A 26,313-nucleotide genomic window follows, 5' to 3' on the forward strand; every position below is an offset into this window, starting at 1 on the left:
CGAAACTGACCTAGATATCATCAAGGTGAACATTCAAATCAATTTTCATGAAGATCCATTGAAAAATATGGCCTCTAGAGAGGTCAAAAGATTTTAATAATTTTAGACCTACTGACCTAGTTTTTGACCGCAGTTGACCCAGTTTCAAACTTGACCTAGATATCATCAAGATGAACATTCTGACCAACTTTCATACAGATCCCATGAAACGTATGGCCTCTAGAGAGGTCACAAGGTTTTTTTTATTATTTGACCTACTGACCTAGTTTTTTAAGGCACCTGACCCAGTTTCAAACTTGACCTAGATATCATCAAGGTGAACATTCTGACCAATTTTTATGGAGATCCATTCACAAGTATGACCTCTAGAGAGGTCACAAGGTTTTTCTATTTTTAGACCTACTGACCTAGTTTTTAACCGCACATGACCCTATTTCGAACTTGACCTAGATATCATCAAGATGAACATTCAGACCAATTTTCATACACATCTCATGGAAAATATGGCCTTTAGAGAGGTCACAAGGTTTTTCTATTATTTGACCTACTGACCTAGTTTTTGAAGGCACATTACCCACTTTCGAACTTGACCTAGATATCATCAAGATGAACATAAAGACCAACTTTCATACAGATTCCATGAAAAATATGGCCTCTAGAGAGGTCACAAGGTTTTTCTATTATTTGACCTACTGACCTAGGTTTTTGACGGCACGTGACCCAATTTCAAACTTGACCTAGAAATCATCAAGGTGAACATTCTGACCAATTTTCATGAAGATCTCATGAAAAATATGGCCTCTAGAGAGGTCACAAGGTTTTTCTATTTTTGACCTACTGACCTAGTTTTTGACCGCACGTGACCCAGTTTCGAACTTGACCTAGATATCATCAAGATGAACATTCAGACCAACTTTCATACAGATCCCCTGAAAAATATGGCCTTTAGAGAGATCACAAGGTTTTTCTATTATTTGACCTACTGACCTAGTTTTTGAAGGCACGTAACCCAGTTTCGAACCTGACCTAGATATCATCAAGGTGAACGTTCTGACCAATTTTCATAAAGATCTTTGAAATATATGGTCTCTAGAGAGGTCACAAGGTTTTTCTATTTTTAGACCTACTGACCTAGTTTTTGACCGCACATGACCCAGTTTCTAACTTGAACTAGATATCATCAAGGTGAACATTCTGACTAATTTTCATGAAGATCTTGTGAAATATATGGCCTCTAGAGAGGTCACAAGGTTTTTCTATTTTTAGACCTACTGACCTAGTTTTTGATGGCACGTGACCCAGTTTCGAACTTGGCCTAGATATCATCAAGATGAACATTCTGACCAACTTTAATAAAGATCCCATGAAAAATGTGACCTCTAGAGTGGTCACAAGCAAAAGTTTACGGACGCACACACGCACTGACAGATGGACGACGGACACCGCGCGATCACAAAAGCTCACCTTATCACTTTGTGACAGGTGAGCTAATAAAGGTTATCTACTCCATAAGCTCTATCACCTTATGAAGTTCGAACGTTCTAGGTCAAATGGTTCACTAGTTATTTTCGAGGCATTTTTTTTTTAATTATAGAGCTGAAACCATTTTCAGTCTGGGTCACAAGTGACCTTGACCTTTGAAGTAATGACTCCCATAATGGGGTAATCTACTGACCACTATCAATCATCCTATTAAGTTTAACAACTGTAGGCCAAAATTTTCTTTAGTTGCTGAGTGGAAACTGTTTTCAGTCCAAAGGTCACTGTGACTTTCTGATCCATAAAAGGAAAGTTGGCTGTGGGCTTACAATATACTTACACATAGCAACAAGCAAACATATATTCATATTTGGTCTTTATTTACAATTTTTCTGTTTTAACAATACATCAAAACAGGCTGATGAAAGCAATAATATTCAGACCCACAAAAATCTGTATCATTTATAAAAACTTTTCTGATTGGTTTATTGACCTTTCAATAGTATTTTGGTAGAAATTCTGTACTGATGATAAAGAAAAAAACTGAATAATTATTTGTCTGGATCTTGTGTAAGAGAAATAAAAGGAACTTATATATACACAGCTAATCAGAATAAAGCAGTACTGAAAGTTCATATCTATATCATTTGTAGTACCTCTTGACCAATACTATCAGTCTTTTGCAACTCAATGTATAACTGCACAGATAAATTTATCGATGTCTTTTTTGTACAAAATGATTCTGTTATAAATGAAACACTGGAAAGGTGACAAAAATGGATGCATTTCTTCAGAATCTACCACGCCTGTCACGTGACCTTGACCTCCTCCTTTCACGACTACCAGATCTCCTCTTCCTCTCACGACTGCGAGAACGACTGCGTCTTGTGGGAGGTGACCTTGACCTGTAAAAAGGAGACTCATTCAAATAATCATTTCTAACATAACTTTGGTATGTACAAATTTGAAGTAACATTAATTTTTTATGTAACATAGGTCAAGAGTGCCCATTTGTTGACCATACAAGGGTGTTAAGGACCAAGTTTAAAGGACTAAGTTTAATGAACAGCCAAGCTGTTCAAGGGCAAAACTATTTCTACTCTTTGCTCTAGAAACCCCTGAAAGGGCCAATCATCCCCATTTGAAACTTTAAACTGATGACATTATAAGAATGTAATAGAGCAACTTCAATGAAGACCATCCAGCAACTCACAAGAAAAAATTGTAGAATTATGCTACAGACTAATTTGATGAAAATCTATTAAGTGGTTGATGGAAAGTTTTGCAAAGATTCTATTTTTAGCTCTAATGGCCCCTTTAAGGTTTTCCTCCCCCCACCCCGTTGAACAAACTTGAGAGACGACTTTCATCATGTTACCAAACATGTTTAATGACGATCCATCACAAGGGTCATAAGAAGTTGTTTAACCTTTACCCTAATTAATTTCTAAAATGGACTGGTCATCATTAAATTTGGGCAGTACCATTTATCATTTGATGGGTTGTTCAAAGAAAATTTACTAACTGAAAATTGAACAGTGCAGACCATGATCAGACTGCATGTATGTGCAGGCTTATCTTGGTCTGCACTGGTCACAAAAGTGGAACAACGTGCCGACAGCAGGCTTAAAGGTATTTCTATTTTTAGCTGAATAAGTTTTGTACAGGATCTTACGATGACGTTTAAAGTGGCTCTTTAGAAAAAGTAATTTTTCTATTTAAAGTTCTAGCTGCCCCTTTTAAGCTGTCAAGGGGAACCATCTGAGTAAACAAGGGTTATGCCTAAATGCTATAGACCAAGTTTGGTGTAATTCCGACCAGTAGTTTCAGAGAAGATGTTTATGTAATTTGTGGCAACAGAAGACAGGCTGTAATTAATACCACAATTACACCTCTATTAAGGTAGTTCTGCACGTTAGGATAAAAAATTTTTCTACAATGTAGAATTTGATTAAACTCTGATTTTTCAAAACTTCGGAATATACTAAGAAAATTCAGCAAATAAAAAAGATAGGGTCGTGTGCTTGATTTTTTGCTAGTCTGATTTGAAAAATTTCGACCTCACGCAAGTTTTCATAATGGGAGTCATTGGGAAAATCGCAACTTTCAGAACATTTTCGCGAATAGAATTTTTTCTACATTGTAGATTTTAATAAAATTTCTCAGTCGTAAATAAATATATGACCTATAACATGGTGAAATAAAATGTATAGGTCCGTGTGCTTATTTTAGAGATATTTGGCTATAATAAAAGTGAACCGCCTATTTCAAGCAAATTTTAAGACATTATTTTGAATTATTTGAAGTGTAAGATGTTTTGATATCATATCTTAACTTTAGATAGTATCAGTGCAATTTTAATAAATTTACTCACTGGTTGCCATTAATTCAATAACTGATTTTCGTTTCCTTACACCGAATCCAGGCATTATTCTACGTTTTCCGGATAAATGACGTTACGCCATGACTTCCGGTTTATCAAACGTGCAGAACTACCTTAATAGTAACTTCTATTAAATTTTATAGTAAGGCAGCTTTAAAGCAACAAAGGGATGTGTTGATAAAATCAGATGTCAGCCAATCGCGAAAGAATATCTCATATTCTTCAATGGGAGTTTTCATCTTCTTTTTTTTGTATTCTTGCTCCAAAAAACAAACTAAATACTGTGTTATATATTTATTTGTTAGGTCAACAGTATTTCTAGTTTTATCATTCATTTGCATTTTAAGCAATACATTAGCTGATACAGATAGGGATACTAAAACTTAACTCTGAGAAACCGGATTGTGATTTCGTTGACCACAGTCTTGGAAGTTAGCTGAAGTATTTCAGCCAATTTTGACTACAAATGTTAGATCTTGTGTTTATAGCAAGCTATTCATCTTTGCAAATAATCAACACAGAAATTTTGAGTGATTCAAAACAGTGATGAACTTACCTTCTCTTTGATCGACGAGATCTCCCATACAGTTCCCTCCTCAATTCTCTGGAGATTGGTTTCAAATGCATGAAGTTGCAGAAGCCCCCTCTTGTACATTCGCTGAAAACGAAGTACCTTCTACTTGAAACAATTATAATCAAAGAGTTATTTTAAAGGAAAGTTTGAAGAAAACAAGAGCACTGCCTCACAGACGCTCATCTGATTTTTTTTGTCTCTGTAAATAGAAATCTTGTCTTGGCATGATTTTCTAAGTCCAAAAGGGGTCATAATTCTTGCAAAAAGCAATGTATAGTTACGGTACTTGCTGTGTGGAGTCATCTTTTAATGGCAAATAACTCCTCCATGTTTTAAAGAAATAGCTGACATTTAAGGAGAAAAGTTGACCTAAACATAAAACTTAACCAAGAAATCTGATATTTTCTAAGTTCAAATGGGGCCATAATTCTTGCAAAAAGCAGGATGGAGTTATGCTTGTTGCTGTACAAAGTCAGCTATTGATGGTGAACAAGAGTTACAAGCTTTAAAGCAATACCTTTGATAGTTTTGGAGAAAAGCTGACCTAAACATAAAACTTAACCACGCAACGCCAACGCCAATCAAGTGATGATGATAACTCACCTTTTTAAAAAAAAAAAAAAAAATCAAATGCGCTAAAATGACTTAAAACATTCCTGAGATTGTGTGTACAGGTTTAAGTCTCTACAGCAGAAATGCAGCTAAAGTCATTATGCACAATGCTTCAATCATGACCTTATTTATTCTCGGAACATTAGAAATAAAGTATGTTTAAGAATTTACCCCATCTCATACTGCCTACAGCAAGCTTCTCTGAAGTCTGTAACTGGAGACAATTCTGAGTGAATTGGTCGTCCATTGAACCAACGATTGTTTAAATCATTAACAGCTTTCTCTGCATCTTCTTCGTAACGGAACTGAAGAAAAGGAAATTCAATTTCTTTGCAAAATTTGTAGAATAAAAATAGAATATTTAGTATTTATTATAGTCTACTAATAAAGCCCCTAAGAAAGAGAATAAAGAGCATTATCCATTAAATACTAGTATCTGAAAATGACAATTAGCTTTTCCCCTGAAATTTCCAGATACATTATAACATTTAGATCATTAAACCAGAGGGTCACTGATCCTAAGGTGCTCACCTGTGTAAAAGGCTTCAAGTGTGTTTGTATAAGTACAGAGTTAGGTTTCTTCTATGTTAGCCTATATTACATACATGTCACACATTTTTGAACCTGGGGCAATAATTTTAACAATTACGGTAGACATTACAAATCTGATATCACACGCCAAACAACAGGGCTCTAGCATTTATTGCTTCAGAGAAGATTTTCAATGTTTCTTATATAAAAGCCTATAGTAAGTACATGTCAGACACAGGGGCATGGCCATTTTTTTTACCTTAGGGAAATAATTTGGACAAGTATGGTCAAGAGTCAAACCCTTATATCACATGCTGAATATCAAAGCTCTAGAAAAAGGCATTTTTAAAGTCTGATAGCTGAGAACCTATTTTTAACCAAATTTTAATAAACTGGAACCATTTGAACAATTTTGAAAGAGGGCTACCCAGATATCATTTATGTAAAGTTTCTACAAAATCTATTCAGTGGTTTCGGAGATGTTGTTTAAAGAAACTGTTGATGAAAAGTGACCAACCTCTCAGTGGCGGCAATGTTTTTTGACTAATCAGAAAAATTTGAACAATATTTGTAGAAGGTCACACAAGGACTTTCTGTGTGAAATTATTCACAACAGTGGGTGTTAAGTGCTGTGTGGCGGCCACAAAAAGTCGCCCAGACTTCATTTCAGTGTCGTTATATTTTCTGGTCCTTCTGGATCATTGATTTCAACTCGTTTAGATTTGAAAATTGAATACTGCTTAAGCCGGTGCTAGAGGGCGTGGGCAGTGTTGCATTTTCCATTACTGCTCATGAACAGACTCAATCAAACAGGGTCTGCAATTTTCACTGTTTGTATTGTTCTCGGTGCTTCTAAGGATCAACTTTCTAGATAATATTTACTTCACAACAGGGGGTATTAAGTGCTGTGTGGTGGCCGTAAAAAGTCACCCAGACTTCATCTCAGTGTTGTTATATTTTCTGGTCCTTCAGGATCATTGATTTCAACTCGTTTAGATTTGAAAATTGAATACTGCTTAAGCCGGGGCTAGGGGGCGTGGGCAGTATTGCATTTTCCATTACTGCTCATGAACAGACTCAATCGACTGAGTCTGCTATTTTCACTGTTTGCATTGTTCTCCGTGCTTCCGAGGGACCAATTTTCCAGATTATGTTTACATACAGATGACTCATATTCTCAATAGCACCCCTTTGCCTTTTGGACTTAAGTGATCTTAGAACGAGTAAAACTTGTATCCTTGCAATGAAATACTTCTGCCAGATCAACTAATTACAGAAATACATTTCTGCACAATAATATAGAATTTCTATAACAAAGCAAACTGACCTTAACATATACATTTCCCACGAGATGGTCACCCATGTTGTCACATACATTCATTTCTTCTATCTCACCATACTGAAAACATTAAAATTATACATGTACCATAGTAATTCACTTACATTATTTGAACGGTATTACTGATTCATGAAAGACAGTAAGTTACAGAAGTACCCAATTACTTAACTGTTATTTATTATATATACAAATGTACATATGAGAGAGGCAATACTACTTTCAAATGCACATAAATAATATTATGCGAGTCCTTCTTTACAATCTTTCAAGACAGTTAAAACAGTTTAATCCCCGAATCATTTATAACAGATTACACCAGATATGTTAGATGTTGGTTGAATTAGATTCACCTAAACACATTTTAAGGTCAACATTCTAGAATATTTTACATTCTGTATTTTGAAATACAATTCCCTAATACAGGATCTTAAAATATTAAACAGAAAACTCTTGAAAATTAATATAGTAGCAAAAAACAAGACAAAATCAAATATGTCTGACAAGATATAATAAAAACACAATGTACAAAACATAATAAAAATTAACTAAAACACACTACACCTTACTAAAGCAGGGTGGGCAAAAAATAAGAAATACAGAAAATGGAGTGAAATAAAATATTTACACAACAACTTAAAATAAAATAATGTAACAACAACAACAGACATTTCAGCCAACCATGTATGTAATTAAAAATATGAACTTCAAGTATTCCTATGAAATGGACCAACATTAGTAAATTACATTTTACCCTAAACATTTACATGAAAAAACTACTTTTCAGGATAAACTACTGATACTTGTGAGTTTTAACTGGGTATAATATTCTCTAGTTAAAATCAGTTTCCTTCTTACCAAAATCTTTCAGAAATATCACACTTGTGGCCTTGGACAAATTGCACTCCTCTACATTAAATTTGTTTATGAATCATTAACAAAATCTTTACATTCTAATTTAATACACTGACAAGAATGTATTTTCTGAGTGTCTTTAAGTAATTCTCAGAGAGGGAGGAATTCAACAATGCTGTTTAAAAAAAGTGGAAATTCATAAACTGTATAAAGAAATATATTACATGTATTATGTTTAGTTAGAAATTGTGATTTGTAGCTGAGAATTAAATGCTTCAGAAATGTATCATATCAAGTCCAATGACAAAAATAACCAAGAACAGACCACAAAAACATGACAAGCTGTTTTAGAAACAGCTTTTACAAAATTTAAGTTAGTAAAGTATACATGTATTTTAGTTTTCTAGCAGGGGTCGAAATAAGAAATTAAAATTCATGCATGGTATCTTCATTTAAAACAAATAAGATTATTTTCCCATCTATTTACAAATACCATTCATAGAGCACCCAAAAATTATTACAGTAAAAGCAAGCGAATAATATTTTTCTATGCATATATTATATCCATCTGAAAATTCTTATTTCAAACCCTGAGTTATGCTATTTACCTTTTCCATTTCAACATAAATTTCTTCAAAGAACTCATCATAGTGCTGTTGTATTTCTAGTTCATCCATTTGGACTGAGGAATAGAAATAGAAGTATTGGAAATTTCCATCACAAAAATACAATATGCAATGGAATTTTTCACCACATTACAAACACTAGGTCAGGGTATCTAGATGGAGTACATGGAAATTTTCCATCACATTATGCAGCAAAGGAATTTTCCATTATAAATATGTTTTGGGCAGGTAAATTTCCACCATGTGTTGCTGTGGAATAAAAATTTGTTAAATTCAATGCTATACATACATCTTACCTGTTTTCCATTTTAATGGCTGGCTGAAAGTCAAACTGAGTTAAAGCTGTACAGAAAGAAAATACATCCCAGAGAAAAAGCCTGTTTCAAACACAAAATTACTTTCTTCCATATTTGCTGATACACATACTATTTCGAATTATCTTAACTGCATGCTTTTTTACTTTTGTGATGTAAAACTAATTTTATAGTTACTGCCTTCAGAGCTAAAACATTTCCTCCTAATGCTTTATCTGCACATAAAGACTGTTTTGCGATCAATCATTAATTTTATTAAACAGGTTTTGAAGTAAAGATACCACCATGTACAATATTATTAAATTTTAATCTTATATCATGTTTCTTGTAGAATGGTAAGGCCTATATTATATCGAAGATAATAATAACAGTAACTTTGGAAGGTTGCAACAGACTTTTTATAATATCAAACTACATTGACGGATGTAACGAACCTTGTCCTCAAGTTCGGTAAAGACTTCCTCGAAGAAGTCATCAAAAGCTTGTTGTGCTTCTACCTCATCCATAGTTACTGAAAGAAAGCATTTCTCATACCATTTTCGATAAAGGGATTATATTTAAGGCCCAAAAGCTGTCGTACAATTTGTAGTTGTCTGTCTGTGCAGAAGTGTAGCATACTGTGGACTGTGGTTGTACTGTATAAATCTATCCTAATAGAACTATGACATACACAGGCTGTTCTCAAACATTTATGGAAGCATTCAGTATACATCAACAAGAGGGCCATAATGGCCCTGAGTCGCTCACCTGACCTTAATTGTCCAACCTTGAATATATGTTATACTAAACTGTATTATGGAAGTTTACATTTGTATTTAGAACATAATAAGATGGACTAAAAGTTTCATAATGATCCATGAACGAGTGAATCATAAACTGGAATTGAATCTGAACTAAATGCAAGACTAGACTAACACTCACTAATCTATAATACCTTTAGACTCCAAAATAAATCACTTTGGATAAGTCTGACTATAGTTTAAATATGCCATATAATGGTAGAGGGAATAAAAGAAACAAGGATAAGACAGCAAACAAAATGAAAATACATGGGAAAAAACAACATATAAGTAACTTATAAATGCTGAAAACTGTGTGAACTTAAGAGTGGATTTACTTAAAACATCTTGTGACTAAAAGGCAGTATCTTATATGAATATTTTCTATCCAGATTACAGTTCTCCCATTTTACAAAGCCAGGCTGTCTGGCTTTAGTCTAGCCAACAGCACATTAGGTACACTTTAGTACTACTTAGGCATTTAAGCATAACAGAATCAAATGTTGTCCTGAAATCTAAATACAAGTCATAAAATTCAATACAATAAAATACTTAAAAAGAACCTGATAAACTTTTGAAAATTATAAAAATAATATTGTACATACGAACAAGTTTAAAGAAGGAAGGAGTATAACCTAAAGGAGTACACCAGGAATAGTAGTTCACATGCTGTAAAATAATCACTGATGTTTATGACTGTAGGTCAAATACATTTTGAGATATATGGGTCTTAAACTTAATGTCAAAGGCCATAACTCTGGTCTTGCAAAGTGAAATATAAAACAAGAGGGCCAAGATGGCCCTAGGTCGCTCACCTAAGAAACACACCATAACAGTGTAAAACATGTTTGACCTAGTGATTTCATGGAAACAAATATTCTGACCAATTTTCATTAAGATTGGACCAAAAAATTGGTCTCTTGCGATAAAACAAGCATTTTCTTAGATATGACCTAGTTTTTGACCCTAGATGACCCATGTTCAAACTCGACCTAGATTTTATCAAGGCAATCATTCTGACCAAAATTCATGAAGATCAATTGAAAAATACAGCCTCTATCACATACACAAGTTTTTTCTTTGATTTGACCAAGTGACCTAGTTTTTGACCTCAGATGACCCATATTCAAATTCGACCTAGATTTCATTAAGGCAATCATCCTGACCAAATTTCATAAAAATCAATTGAAAAGAACAGTCTCTATCGCATACACAAGATATTTCTTTAATTTGACCTAGTGACCTAGTTTTTGACCTCAGATAACCCATATTCAAACTCGACCTAGATTTCATCAAGGCAATCACTCTGACCAAATTTCATGAAGATCAATTGAAAACTACATCCTCTATTGCATACACAATGTTTTTCTTCGATCTGACCTAGTGACCTAGTTTTTGACCCCAGATGACCCATTTTCAAACTCGGCCTAGATTTTATCAAGGTAATCATTCTGGCTAAATTTCATGAAGATCAGTTGAAAAATACAGCCTCTATCGCATACACAAGGATTTTCCTTGATTTGACCTAGTGACCTAGTTTTTGACCCAAGATGACCAATTTTCGAACTCGACCTAGATTTCATCAAGGTAATCATTCTGACCAAAATTCATGAAGATCAATTGAAAAATACAGCTTCTATCGCATACACAAGGTTTTTCTTTGATTTGACCTAGTGACCTAGTTTTTGACCCCAGATGACCCATTTTCGAACTCGGCCTAGATTTCATCAAGGCAATCATTCTGACCAATATTCACGAAGATCAATTGAAAAATACACCCTCTATCGCATACACAAGGTTTTTCTTTGATTTGACCTAGTGACCTAGTTTTTGACCCGAGATGACCCATTTTCGAACTCGGCCTAGATTTCATCAAGGTTATCATTCTGACCAAAATTCACGAAGATTTATTGAAAAATACAGCCTCTATCGCATACACAAGGTTTTTCTTTGATTTGACCTAGTGACCTAGTTTTTGACCCGAGATGAACCATTTTCGAACTCGGCCTAGATTTCATCAAGGTTATCATTCTGACCAATATTCCTGAAGATCAGTTGAAAAATACAGCCTCTATCGCATACACAAGCTAAATGTTGACGGACAGACAGACGACAGACGACAGACAGACGCCGGACATCGAGCGATCAGAAAAACTCACCTGAGCATTGCTCAGGTGAGCTAACAAGAAGCTGCGTTCAATAAACGCTTGATGCCCCCGGTGGCATCCTTGTCGATACAAAGCAAGGCCAAGGTCAAACTGAGGTCAGGTGATGTCTGAAGATGAGGAATGGTCACAGGTTACATCTGCATTAGTATCAAGTCATTCGAGTAAGGGGTATTGATGCTAGATGAAACGGTCCCATTTGGTTAACCAAGAGATGGCCCAAATAAAGCAACCTTAGTCCAAAATGAGGTCAAGGTCAAACTGAGGTCAGGTGATGTCTGAAGATGAAGAATGGTCACAGGTTACATCTGCATTAGTATCAAGTCATTCTAGTAAGGGGTATTGATGCTAGACGAAACGGTCCCATTTGATTAACCTCGTACGGACGGACAGACGGACGGACAGGACAATCACTATATGCCTCCCGCATCAGTAGATGCCGGGGGCATAAAAACTCAGGTGCACAAATTCACATGCTGGATAATATTCCTACACGATTTCGTAACTTTATGTGAAATATTTAAAAGTATATATGCAACACAAACTTTCAAGCACTTTAGTGTGTATTTTTCACTAAGTCAAGGACCATAACTCCAGTCTAAATCAGTCAAATCCTAAATAGACCGCCGTGTGTTCAACTTCACATTCCAGATAACAATACCCTAATGTTTTATGACACTAAGTCAAATATCAGGGTGTTCGTTCTAAAGGTTCTGAAACTCAAGAGTCATAAATTTTTAAGGGTCAAATACTTTTTGAGATACATGTGACACAAACTTGTATAACCTTTATGTATACTTTTGACAATCAAGGGCCATAACTTTGGTCTGACTGATCGAAATCTGGAACCAAATCCAAGGTGCAAGTTTTCAAATGCTGAATAATATTCCTATGCTGTTTAATAACCTTGAGATAACATGCAACACAACTTTTATGCTATTTTATGAGTCAAGAGCCACAACTCTGATCTAGTTGATTGATATCTCTAAAAAAAAAACAGATGCACAAATTCACATGCTGAATAACAATCTTGTAATTCTTAATTAATAATACTCGGTCAAATACTTTCTGAGATACATGTAACACAATCTTAGGCCTTTTATGCATATTTTTGACTATGTCAAGGGCCATAACTCTAGTCTGGCTGTGTGAGATCCAAATGAAAACCCCTGGTGCACAACTTTCCGTGCTGAAAAATAATCCTGTGAGGTTTGATGACCCAAGGTCAAATACTTAACGAGATATGAACGACAAAAATTTGGATGGACGAACAAGGGAAACTCTTAAATGCCCCCCCACCCACCCCCAAAATTTTAGAGGGCTCAAAACATAACCAAATCGGGATGCTAACGCAGACACACAGGTGAGTCCAATACCTTTACCTATGCTTCGAATAGTCAAGCTTAAAATATATTTAACTTGGCTGAGTGTGACTTCATGTATATATGCACAAATGCTATCTCAGTTAAAAGTTGTACAAGTATGTAGCATTAATAAGTAATAACGCTGTCATCGGGGTCCAAGGTTCGAGACCCGCGGATCTAGCGGGGTTAAATTTATAACGCGGGTTGATCGTATCACCGGTAAATGCAATACCCCACCCATCGGTAATGTATTAGACGTATTTTGGACGCTGTTTTATGTTAATAAGAAATAAGAATCGTATAAACAGGACATTTATTTACCTTAAATGCTACTGAAAAATACATTAAAAGAATTATAACGCTGTGTCATCTTCTCATTTTGTCGTGATTCTAAAAGAAAGTTGAAATTGTTTATCCCGGAAGTAAACATGTATAAGGCTGAACACCACTAAATCCAGCTGTTCTTTATTTCATATAAAATCCACTCACTTCATAACGGTGTTTCGACATTTTCTAGCATATCAGATTTTCAGAGACTTATATTCCCATAAAGAACTAGATCGCTACTTTAGAAAAACAAAAAGAAAAGGGGGTGTTAACTTTTATATAAGAAAACTACAGTTCGTTAAATACAACCCGCTGAATTTACTACTTTTCGCTTCTTTCAATTTCTCTTTTCGTGACATTAAATTCTTACGCCGCCATTTTTATCTAGCATGCGATAGGAACATGCCGATTTCATTACAATGCAAAGTGATACATACTGAAACGGGGTAGGGTAAAAGTAAGCACGCTGCTGCCGAGAAAATGCACTAGGAGAGGAAAAAAGATTAGTACTATTTATATTTGGACTACTTGTGACTAGACCTGCGGAGGCTTACATTCTATTTGGTAGTGATCAGCCTATAACGCTGTGTGAGGAGTGCGATGTCATGAGAATTACATACGCAATGCAATTACACTGGGGGTTTATGTAACTAAAAGAGAAAAAACGCGGACAGTCTTAAAACAAGAGCTGTCGGAGGACAGCAACGCTCGACTATTCAACATCCTTGTCAATTGAATGAATACAAGTTGAAAAAGGGGCATAATTTTGTAAAATGCAAAGTAGAGGTATTGAACCTCTGTACTGCATGTCATATCATGACAGTGAACAAGTGTGTGAAGTTTCAATCCTTTCCAATTTGTGGATACTGAGATACCAGCTTACATACAAAAACTTAACAAAAAAGTGCTAAGTCAAAGGGGCATAATTTTGTAAAAATGCCAAGTAGAGTTATGGGACCTTCACAGTGCATGTTAGATCATGACAGTGAACAAGTGTGTGAAGTTTCAATCCATTCCAATTAGTGGATACTGAGATATCAGATTACATACAAAAATTTAACCAAAAACTGCTAAGTCGAAAAAGGGGCATAATTTTGAAAAAAAAGAGAGTCGAGTTATGAGACTTGCTTAGTGCATGTCAAATCATGATAGTGAACAAGTATGTGAAGTTTCAATCCATTCCCATCAGTAACTACTGAGATACCAGCTTACATACAAAACCTTAACCAAAAATTTCTAAGTCGAAAAAGGGGCATAATTTTGTAAAAAAGCAAAACAGAGTTATGGAACCTGTGCAATGTAGATCAGTTCATCACAGTGAATAAGTGTGTGAAGTTTCAATCCATTCCCACAAGTGGTTACTGAGTTACCAGCTTACATACAAAACCTTAACCAAAAATTTCTAAGTCGAAAAAGGGGCATAATTTTGTAAAAAAGCAAAATAGAGTTATGGAACCTGTGCAATGTAAGTCAGTTTGTCACAGTCAATAAGTGTGTGAAGTTTCAATCCATTCCCACAAGTGGTTACTGAGATACCAGCTTACATACAAAACCTTAACCAAAATCGGGACGCGGACGCGGACGCCGACGCGGACGCCGACGCCGACGCCGACGCATGGGCGAGTGAAATAGCTCACTATTCTATGAATAGTCGAGCTAAAAATAATTTTGAATGCATGAAGAAAATCGATAAATAAGATAGAAAATTGTTAAATCGCCGTCGTTAATATACGATATTAAAAAGGGAGAACATTCTCAATATGGCTTTAAGTGCGTCGAATCTTCGCAAATTCCGACGAACAGAGAATGATGATTATGAAAAACGGCTGCATTTTATTACAAAACTGGGCCTGTTGTTCGATTTTTATTCACTCGAGTGTTAATGTCATCTACTTAATCGGTGCAAACTTAAACGGTTTGATAGTTGACTGACCAATCTTCCACGCTTGTTAATGCAAACAGTTTAATTTTGACACGGTACTGATTGCCTAATTGTCACAGGTCTACATGTATTGAAACTTTAACAAAGGCGATACGCAAACAAGTAAGCTAGCAGACGATAATTGATTTTTGTCACAGTTGTCATGGGAAGGTGTTAATGTACACGTACTTGATGTAGTTTTAACGCTGGTTATGATCAAATTAAATAACATCCGCAAATTTTTTATTTTTTTTTTTTTTTTTATTTTTTTTACCCTCTAAAATTTGGGAGCCAAGACGATACAGCGTTATAACGAATACCGCGGTATATTGAGAAGCGTTATAACGGGTTTCGAGTGTAACACTAAAACAGCCATTTGTTAAAATCCTTCCAACTGTCCAGGTTTTTTTTGTGCTCCACAAATTTACACGTAACTGCATTTAAAATGAAAATATAGATACTGGAGTATAAAATAAACAAATCACATACTGTGAGATCCATCAGCAGTGAGTGCTGCATTCTGTGGGTTTAGGTACAAGTTCTGTAATAACACAGTCTGGAAACATACAAAATGCAATCACAAATTAAATTCATACAGCTGTCTTATTAACTAGTGCATGTACTATACATTATTGTAACATCTATGTTCGCTGCATAAAAAATATTCTTCTGGCCTCTGTTGTGCTGTGTCAAAATGTGGCAACATTTTTTCCAACCATAAGGATATAAGAGTCAGTTACCAAGAGTTAGGCCAAAGTTAAAAACATTAAAAATGCAGGTATTAAGAAGATATATATTAACAAATAACCATTACTAATTGGTGTACATTATATAAATAACCACCTCACCTGACTAAATGTAGGTTTGTTATGAAGTCTTGAACATCTTTCACCATGACGACATGCACCGATTTTGAAGTAAAAGGAGCAATTTACTCTGAAATGAAAGAAAAAACACAATACAGTAAGTCAGTAACACATGTGACTGAGCAATGGAAGTCTATTCATAGAAGCAGTACATTCTTTCTTTCTGTTTAATTTAATATAAACTATAAAATAACACAAAGCTCTAAAAATATCACTATGTAGTCAGGGGCAGCATTCATTCTTGGATCGCCAATTTCCTGCACTGTCGCACACAACAAGTAGTCCTTGATGGTGCTAGTTCAGAAGTCTCTTCTGGTGTCCCACAGGGCAGTGTTCTTGGCCCTTTTCTCTTCCTTACATACATCAACGACTTGCCTTCGACAGTCAGATCAACAGTCCACCTTTATGCAGATGACTGTCTAATGTACAGACAAATCAGGAGCCTGGAAGACCCCAGACAACTCCCAATGCGATCTCGATTGATTGCAAGACAAGAAACGAGAGTGGCTCATGTCATTTTAATCCAGACAAGTGTGAAGTTATTCACATAACCAACAAACAAAATCCATTTGATTTCACATACAACATCCATGGAACCTGGCTGAAACCTACAAAAGACACTTAGTATCTCGGAGTCACCAGCACACCCGATCTCTCTTGGAAAACCCATATAAATAACATCACCAAACAGGCCAACTCCACCATGGCATACATCCGCAGGAACATCCACTAAAGTTCACCCAGTAACAAAGCAACAGCCTACAAGACATGTCCGCTAGTATGCTTCCACTGTGTGGTCCCCCTTCACTGACAGCCACATCAGCCAGCTGGCCCAAGATGGAGTATGCTTCCACTGTGTGGTCCCCCTACACTGATAGCCACATCAGCCAGCTGGAGATGATTCAGTGAATAGCTGCAAGGTTCGTCAAAAACAACTACCAATGAACAAATTCAGTCTAGAATATGCTCCATGAACTCCAGTGGGACACACTTCAGCACAGACGTAATATGTCCAGAGTAACCACGTTGTCCAAAATTAGGCATAATCTTGTCAACATTATTCCTGACCGTCCTCTATGGCAATCAAATCTCCTGTTGCAAATCTGCCTACCAACACAGCTTCTTCCCAGCCACTGTAGTCCTTTGGAACCACCTGCCTCAATGTGCCATAAATCAGTCTAAGCTAGAGGGCTTTAAGGTTGTTCTAGGCAGGGGGTTTTTTTTCGGCCGTTTTTATAGCCGGTATTCAGCTATATTCCCAATGCCAAAAGCTATGTATTTTTCCCAAAATGACTGCAAAAATTCCCAATCTACATTCTGAAAAGAATTTCATCAAAATTGCGCAAACATGGACCAAATTATGGACAATTTTGTAATGGAAGTATGTTAAAGAGGTTGTACAATGTGAAACAAGTGTATGAGAAAGTGCTTAAACACATCCTTACTGTATGCAATGGGCCTAAATATTTCCCAATACGTGTCAAAATTCCCAATTTTGAGGGTATAGGCTATGTTCCCAAATCAGCTAGAAAAAACCCTGCTAGGAAATATCAACACATTCTAATGCCAGTCTTTGTTTTATCAGTTTTTAAACTGTGTACAAATAGAGACTTTTAGTCTTTTAGATGTTTCTTTGTTTTTTTTTTGGTTGGGTTCAACGTTGCACCAACACATTTTAGGTCATATGGCGACCTCCAAGCTTTGATGGTGGAGAAAGACCCCAGGTGCCCCTCTGTGCATTATTTCATCAGAAGCGGGCACCTGGGTAGAACCATCAACCTTCCGTAAGCCAGCTGGATGGCTTCCTCTCTTTCAGATGTAAATAGTTGTCCCTTGCAGCTGCGCATCATGTACAGTATTTTTAATCAAATCGCGAGTATACTCTTCTAGAGTGAGGCAATCACTGAAAGTCATGATGGTTATCCACACAACTAGATACTTTGTTTCAACAGGTCCCAGAAAAGTAAAAAAGTAGCGGAATGATACTAATTTCACTTGGGTAATGATTACATTTTACTCGGACTTTATCGTTGACTCCCTGTGTAAAATCTAAAAGTTTTAACTAAAATAAAGGTATTAAATCGATATGATATTTCAATGAAACTTAGTTTTTTTTTTGTTTGTAGCATCATCTGAGGCATGTGCAGTGAAAAATCTTAATTTGATTTCTAAAACAAGAGCTGTCCGTAAGACAGCCAAGCTCGACTATTCGAAATATTGTCACAGAAGCAGGAAATTATTACCCAAAATGTTAAATATCAAAAGAGTTTTAAGTTCGAAAGGGGACATAATTTGACCAAAATACATATCAGAGTTATGGGACTTGATGTTATCAACTAGTTTTATAACCCCGAAGAAACATGTGAAATTTCAATTCAATATCTGCATTAGTTTTGGGGATAGTAACTTGCATGTTAAACTTTAACCAGAATTTTCTAAGTTCAAAAGGGGGCATAATTTGCTCAAAATACATGTTAAGAGTTATGGAACTTGACCCAGTGAGGTTGGTAATTGACCTTGAAAAAGAATAAATAAGTTTCAAAGCTATATGCCTTTTGGTAATAGCTGTATGTACTTGCACACAAAACTTTAACCAGGATTTTCTAAGTCCAAAAGAGGGAATAATTTGCCCAAAATACATGTCAGAGTTATGGGACTTGGTGCTATCAACTAGTTTTATAACCCCGAAGACACATGTGAAGTTTCAATTTAATATCTGTAGTACTTTTGGAGATAGTTACTTGCATGTAAAACTTTAACCAGAATTTTCTAAGTCCAAAAGGGGGTATAATTTGCCCAAAATACGTGTAAGAGTTATGGGACTTGACCCAGTGAGGTAGGTAATTGACCTAGAAAAAGAAAAAATAAGTTTCAAATCTATATGCCTTTTAGTAATAGCTGTATGTACTTGCACGCAAAACTTTAAGGCCTAAAAAAAAAATATGTTTGTTTCCTGTAACCCGACCGACCGTAAGTTTTTACCGCCGACCGCAATTTTTTTATGGGCTGAAGTTCGAGATTCTGATCATATCTTTATTGATTACAGGGATAATTTAGTTGCACCCGACCTCGTTGCGCATAGTCACGAACGTTCCTGGTTCTGTCGACATGAAACAACATGGCGAAAAGCCTGTTTGTCGGTAGACTCGAGGTTCCGGGTTTTCACCCTCGAAAATCGAGAAGTTTTCTTTGATGCATATTGAGTTCAAAAGTTCTGCCCCTAGTCAATCAAAATCTCGGTGAATTTCAATACTGTTCGCCGCCACAAGCGGAAGTATGGCAGTAGGCGGGGCGTCATATACTAATTAGCTACTGACAGATGTCAATCACGCCACGCGCCGACTGACACGTGGTTATCTTGCGGTTTGTATTTAGTACTTCATTATAAAAGGTGTTTATTGATCAAGGTGTAAACGTTAATTGATAAACAATTCGTAGAAGAGCAGTCTATTATCATGTTTGTACCACTTGTTCAGGGGTCACGCTGTCGGTTGCACTTGAGCCATTTGCGACAAAAGATTAATTGTGGCCCCGAAAATCTCTAATTGGCAAAAACGGCCCGAAGCTATGTCTGTCTGCAAAACTATGAACTTTGCCTGTTACACAATGTTTACTGAACGAAAGGAATCACTGTAGAAAAAAAAAACTTGTATGAACAACATCTGTTATTGAAAGGCGGGAGCAAAATTTTCAACAATTTTATTTGATTAGTAATTTAATTTATAACAGGCCTCGACCTTAGCGGTGGACCGTTGGACCGACGCCACCAAAATCGGCAGGTCCGCTATCAAAAGTTGGGTAGACCGACTGTTAACCAATTTTCAGTCACGGTCTGCAAATAAAATAAAACCCTTAAAAGTGGAAAAATAGGGGTGATGGGGGGTGGGGGATCGTACCCATATCGGCGAATTCACAAAGCGAAAGTTGATTTTGCCTTAGTACGGCATTCTACAGTTATAAGCATTGGCGAGTTTATGGGCTATATTCATAGACAAAACTCCAACACCACTCATTGAGTATACTCAAATAAATTGCCGAACGGTCACGTCTTCACTCAGGAAAGATTCCATTTGTATTCATAAAGGTGAGTGACAGTCGAGTCAACTCCCAAGAGTGAGTGACTGTTAAGGGAGGTCCTGGGGACCCTTGAGTGTTTCTCAAGGTCTCATAATGTAAGTTAAGATGATAAATTTACAATATTTAATTAATTTGAAGGTAAGATAACAGTGTCATTTAAAAGCGAAAGTTCATATTTGTGCAAGGTATTTTGGAAAAAATATATTTAGTTCTTTTTTTAAATGCATGTTGTTGAGGACGACGAAAACGTAAAATTACCCAACAAATTAAAAGACTGTTGAATTAATAAAAACGGTTAAAGATAGATACAGGAAATCAAATATACATCTACTAAACCTAATCTGACGGGGCTCATCAGTCACTCTCAGAAACACACGTCTTAGTAACTAATATTTACATTTCACAACCCTAGATATCGGTTATTTTTTCTTCTTCAATAATTCATACTGAAAAAATATAACAATTTAATGTCATGAAGAACCCATCATTACGGAAACATTTATTTTATAAAAGATATGAGCCGCGCCATGAGAAAACCAATATAGTACGTTTGCTGTCTGGTCAGGATCTATGCTGAGAATAGAGAAACTATTAGCGAACCGCATGGATCATGACCTGACTGCGCCGATGCGCAGGCTGGTCTGGATCCATGCTGGTGGCAAATTCATCAGTCAATCAAAAAAAAAAAAACACACGTCCTAGTAACAAATATTAACAAGCCTAGATATCTGAAAATTCATACTGAAAAATATAAGTATTTCCCTCCGACTTAATGTGTCATTAAAAAAAACAATATTCACCAAATCTCATTCGAAAACATTTATTTCACAAATGATATATATGTAATGATTGGAATTTACGTGGAATGGCTTTCGGAAACATCAACAGTTAAAGGCACGAGTATTATTCAGTTGTAATAAAATCTCAATACAGCAGGAAAAAAACTCATGTATTTTTAAGTATAAATTTTATTCTACTAACATGACTAATAATACTAATATTAATACATTATATAAAACAAATAGACGGACGGACAAACATTCAGACAGGCAATAAACGACAACTTCCGACTTGGCAAATAGATCTGCAAAAATAACGATTAACACTTTTGCATACCTTTGATGTTATTGTCATATATACCGTTATAATCCTATAAATATATTGTGTACAATGAAACCAATACTTGAGTTACCCTTCCGAAAGTTAAGATTGAGTGGGATTTATGAATATGACATTCGACTTCCACTCACACTTCCGCAAGGCCTACTCGAGGCCTACTTGAGTGATACTTACCCAAGTTTGAATTAAGTGTGAGTTTGTGTGGCGACTATGAATATGGCCCAAAGTCAGGATAGCACGAATGGACTACTCCACCGATCGGGTGAGTGGTTTTTACGTGGTAACTTTACCAAATTGAGTAATTACATCAGGCAAAATTACCTGGATGACTGGAATTTACCCGCGAATCGTAAAAATATCAAAACGTCATGCTGGTAATTTTCCATTCCACAAGCACGTGCGCCCTACGTAATACTTAATTTACATCGTAGTTACTTTTGACACAAAAAACGCGCGTAGTGCATTCATTTTTTTAATATATTCGCTTCAGATATTCAACACCGCTTGAGAACTAATACAGTTTGAATTCTATAACAATTTTAATAAGATATCGACAGGAATGTAGGCAAAATTCTTTTAAAGCGATCAAATTTTCATATAATGTTTTGTAAAATTTCAAACAGCGCGATCTTGATTATTTATTTCCTTTTTAAAGTAAATAAACGGTACATACTATGGTAATAAAATTCAGACTTTTGACCAGAAAGTACAAAAAACACAATTAAACAAGAGCTGTCGGAGGACAGCAACGCTCGACTATTTAACAGCCTTGTCGCTTGAATGAATAAGAAAGTCGAAAAAGGGGCATAATTTAGTAAAAAAGTAAAAATAGGGTTATGGAACCTGCATAGTGCTTATCAGCTCATGACAGTGGACAAGTGTATGAAGTTTCAATCCATTCCCATTAGTGGGTACTGAGATACCAGCTTACATATAAGAATTTAACCCAAAAACTCCTAAGTTGAAAAAGGGGCATAATTTTGTAAAATGCAAAGTTGAGTTATTGACCCTTTGCACTGCACGTCATATCATGAAAGTGAACTAGTGTGTGAAGTTTCAATCCTTTCCCATTAGTGGATACTGAGATACCAGCTTACATACAAAAACTTAACCAAAATTTCTATGTTGAAAAAGGGGCATAATTTTGTAAAAAATCAAAATAAAGTTATGGGACCTGCTTTGTGCATGTCAGATCATGACAGTGAACAAGTGTGTGAAGTTTCAATCCATTCCCATTAGTGAGTACTGAGATACCAGCTTACATACAAAACCTTAACCAAAAAATTCTAAGTCGAAAAAGGGGCATAATTTTGTAAAAAAGCAAAATAGAGTTATGGAACCTGTGCAATGTAAGTCAGTTTATCACAGTAAATAAGTGTGTGAAGTTTCAATCCATTCCCACAAGTGGTTACTGAGATACAAGCTTACATACAAAACCTTAACCAAAAATTTCTAAGTCAAAAAAGGGGCATAATTTTGTAAAAAAGCAAAACAGAGTTATGGAACCTGTGCAATGTAAGTCAGTTTATCACAGTGAATAAGTGTGTGAAGTTTCAATCCATTCCCACAAGTGGTTGCTGAGATACCAGCTTACATACAAAAACTTAACCAAATCGGGACGCGGACGCGGACGCCGACGCATGGGCGAGTCCAATAGCTCTACTATTCTATGAATAGTCGAGCTAAAAATCTTAAATAATGAAAAAGCGGCAGCATTTTAAATACATGGAGTAAAACGATTTTTTGGCAAACAGATTTCTGTTAGCACGGCAGAATAGGTTACGTGACCTCATGAACGTAAATAGAAATGTGGTTTTAAAATGAGGCAGTATGATGTCGTTGCGATTTTTAATAAGTTTTAAATGAGTCTTCGTACATATATTTTTTGACACAACACTTTGTTAGATATTCTTCTCAAACAATAATGTAAATTTCTTGAGGGCAAATAGGTCAGTATCGTTCACGATCTGACACATTTACATGTCAGTTTATTCGAGATATTGCACATTCGCTTTTAAAAAATTAAAGAAAAACTTTTTTACTGATTTCTTCTCAACAATTAAAGGAATCGAGAAAGTACGATCAGACAGTGATGTGTCACATGGCGCGAAAACATGACGTATTGCAATGACAATCTCGTGGAAACTATACCGCTTTGATCTCCACTGCAGATGCCACAATAACCGACACACTTCTTTTAGCTCTTTGAGGGGGTGTTAACTGATGATGAAAACGAGGTCAATTACTTAGTTTATCATCAGAATGATTACCGATAATAGTTGATTTTTTTTTTTTTCACTTTCAACACTGGTGCTGATTCTGTCCATATTTTGGGACACTTTTCAAAATAATTATTTTTCGGGATAACAGACTGCTACAGTCTTCCATTTTTAATTATTTAGAAATAAGTCCTGTTTCTTTGAGTCATATGAAGTTATGACGTCTACAGCATCACAATTTATGAGATAGAATTGGAGGTCCACTAAAGTCTGAGCAGGTCTACTAGACTTTAGCAGTTGGTGAACCTGCTGGCAACTGCTGAAGAAAGTTAAGGTTGAGGCCTGATTAGGCAGTTAATTGGCGATAATAAGGTTACTAAACACTGAAATGTTCTGACACCTACTAAAAAAAAAATAAAAAAAAATAAAAAAATTCCCTACCTACCGACCCCCATTTTTTTCAGCATGTTACAGGAAACAAACATATTTTTTTTTTATGCCTAACCAGAATTTTCTAAGTCCAAAAGGGGGCATAATTTGGCCAAAATACATGTCAGAGTTATGGGGCTTGACCCAGTGAGGTAGGTAATTGATCTAGAAAAAGAAAAAATAAGTTTCAAATCTATATGCCTTTTAGTAATAGCTGTATGTACTTGCACGCAAAACTTTAACCAGAATTTTCTAAGTCCAAAAGGGGGCATAATTTGGCCAAAATGAAGGTCAGAGTTATGGGACTTGGTGCTATCAACTAGTTTTATAACCCTGAAGACACGTGTGAAGTTTCAATTCAATATCTGCATTAGTTTTGGAGATAGTTACTTGCATGTAAAACTTTAACCAGAATTTTCTAAGTCCAAAAGGGGGTATAATTTGCTCAAAATACATGTCAGAGTTATGCGACTTGACCCAGTGAGGTAGGTAATTGATCTAGAAAAAGAAAAAATAAGTTTCAAATCTATATGCCTTTTAGTAATAGCTGTATGTACTTGCACGCAAAACTTTAACCAGAATTTTCTAAGTCCAAAAGGGGGCATAATTTGGCCAAAATGAAGGTCAGAGTTATGGGACTTGAAGCTATCAACTAGTTTTATAATCCCGAAGACACATGTGAAGTTTCAATTCAATATCTGCATTAGTTTTGGAGATAGTAACTTGCATGTAAAACTTTAACCAGAATTTTCTAAGTCCAAAAGGGGGCATAATTTGCTCAAAATACATGTCAGAGTTATGGGACTTGACCAAGAGAGGTAGGTAATTGACCTAGAAAAAGAATAAATAAGTTTCAAAGCTATATGCCTTTAAATGATAGCTGTATGTACTTGCATGCAAAAACTTAACCAAGGTGTGACGCCGACGCCAGGGTGAGTAGAATAGCTAGACTATTCTTCGAATAGTCGAGCTAATAACTTGTGTGATATTTATTTATAAAGTCACTTTATGTTCATTGTAAATATACTTCGTTATACCCAAGTGGAAACTGGCAGGTACTCGAAAATGCAGCTCTCTGATTGGTCCGTTAGAACCCCTAATGTACTCTGATGTCATGATAAAGTAATGAATATAGCTAAATCTAGCTATAAAACCAATAACAATAATGCAAATGCTGTCAAATTCAAATGCAAAATGGTAATAATTGCACCCAAGATGAAAGAAAATAATACAAAACTAAGATTTTTGCAGTCACAATATAAATAAATGCAGTAATATTTTGCGATATAAGTCATTCAAGAATGTGTCACTTGTGACAGAAAATAGCAACATGTATTGAAACTAAAATTGCATAGATCTCCATTTTTTGTAATCGTCTTTTGTCTCATCAACCATTTGGATGGGATAATAGGTGGATTTATAGCTAATTCTCGCTATATATAGCTAGATTTAGCTATTCTCAATATAGCTTAATAAATTGGTGAATTTTCTGCGACAGGTTCAAGAGTTTGTTCTACCACAGTAAAATATATGATAATTCAGTCTGGGAAAATATTTGAATTGACTTGCTATTCCTTGTATTATTAGTAAACTTCTTGTCTTCAACAGAGAGATAATCTACTCTCAGGAACTCGGTGAAAATTGATGGGTACGAACTTTAGTGTGTACGAAACGGATAACGTTGTGCGACGTTTTCCCAGCCATAAGATCAGCGACATATTTTGGTACTAAATTTAGTCAAATGAAAGATTAAACAATAACATAAGGAACGCATTGTTCATGTAACTGAAGCAAACAGGTTGTCAGTGTTCATACTTGTCTTTCTCTGTTCCAAAAATCGATGCGAGATATTCGGCCATTCTTCTTTACTAATGTGTAATACGTCATCAAATTCAGTGTACTCCTACTTTGGGTCTGCCAAATACAGTAATGTACAGTAAAGTACCAAAATGATGCGTAATGGTGCGAAATGGGGCATAATGTATTTATAAATTTAATACCAGTGTTGAAATACTTGCACAATGACACTTTTATGGAATATAAATCATTATCTTTCATAAAAGAGTGAGAAGTATTATTTTATAAATGATAGATAGCATTCAAAGCTCAGGTCGGCGTAATGTAGGGGAGACCGGGGCAAGTCGGAGCAAAAAATACTCATCGAACCGTTTTGTGTATTTCTAACATATTCATCAAATCAGTTATAAATATTTTAGCAATGCATTGCAATTCCTTCAAGAATATTGGCTCACTTTGTATATTGAATGAGTATTTATCAAAATAGACTAGTCCAAAGTAACAAGGTGTGATGTTCCAACTTGCCCCGTCGTTGAACAC

At 35.6% G+C, this 26,313-nt stretch overlaps 1 protein-coding gene across 2 annotated transcripts; it reads right to left on the reverse strand.

The window, feature by feature from the left end:
• Window positions 1-1,840: 1,840 nt before the first annotated feature.
• LOC123561566 (splicing factor U2AF 35 kDa subunit-like) lies at window positions 1,841-25,900 on the reverse strand. 2 transcript variants are annotated; one of them, XM_045354035.2, is made up of 8 exons: window positions 25,792-25,900; window positions 16,115-16,202; window positions 15,756-15,822; window positions 8,379-8,452; window positions 6,907-6,978; window positions 5,220-5,353; window positions 4,419-4,520; window positions 1,841-2,384 (listed from the first exon to the last, which is right to left on the reverse strand). In XM_045354035.2, exons 1-8 carry the CDS (start codon window positions 25,833-25,835, stop codon window positions 2,270-2,272), a joined length of 696 nt encoding a protein of 231 aa, XP_045209970.1. In that variant the 5' UTR covers window positions 25,836-25,900; the 3' UTR covers window positions 1,841-2,269. The 2 variants fall into 2 exon arrangements, with proteins under 2 accessions (XP_045209970.1, XP_045209968.1); XM_045354033.2 differs by lacking the exon at window positions 8,379-8,452 and adding an exon at window positions 9,145-9,221.
• Window positions 25,901-26,313: the final 413 nt, after the last annotated feature.

Source organism: Mercenaria mercenaria, chromosome 10 (genome assembly GCF_021730395.1).
Source record: "Mercenaria mercenaria strain notata chromosome 10, MADL_Memer_1, whole genome shotgun sequence".
NCBI classification, from domain to species: Eukaryota; Metazoa; Mollusca; class Bivalvia; order Venerida; family Veneridae; genus Mercenaria; species Mercenaria mercenaria.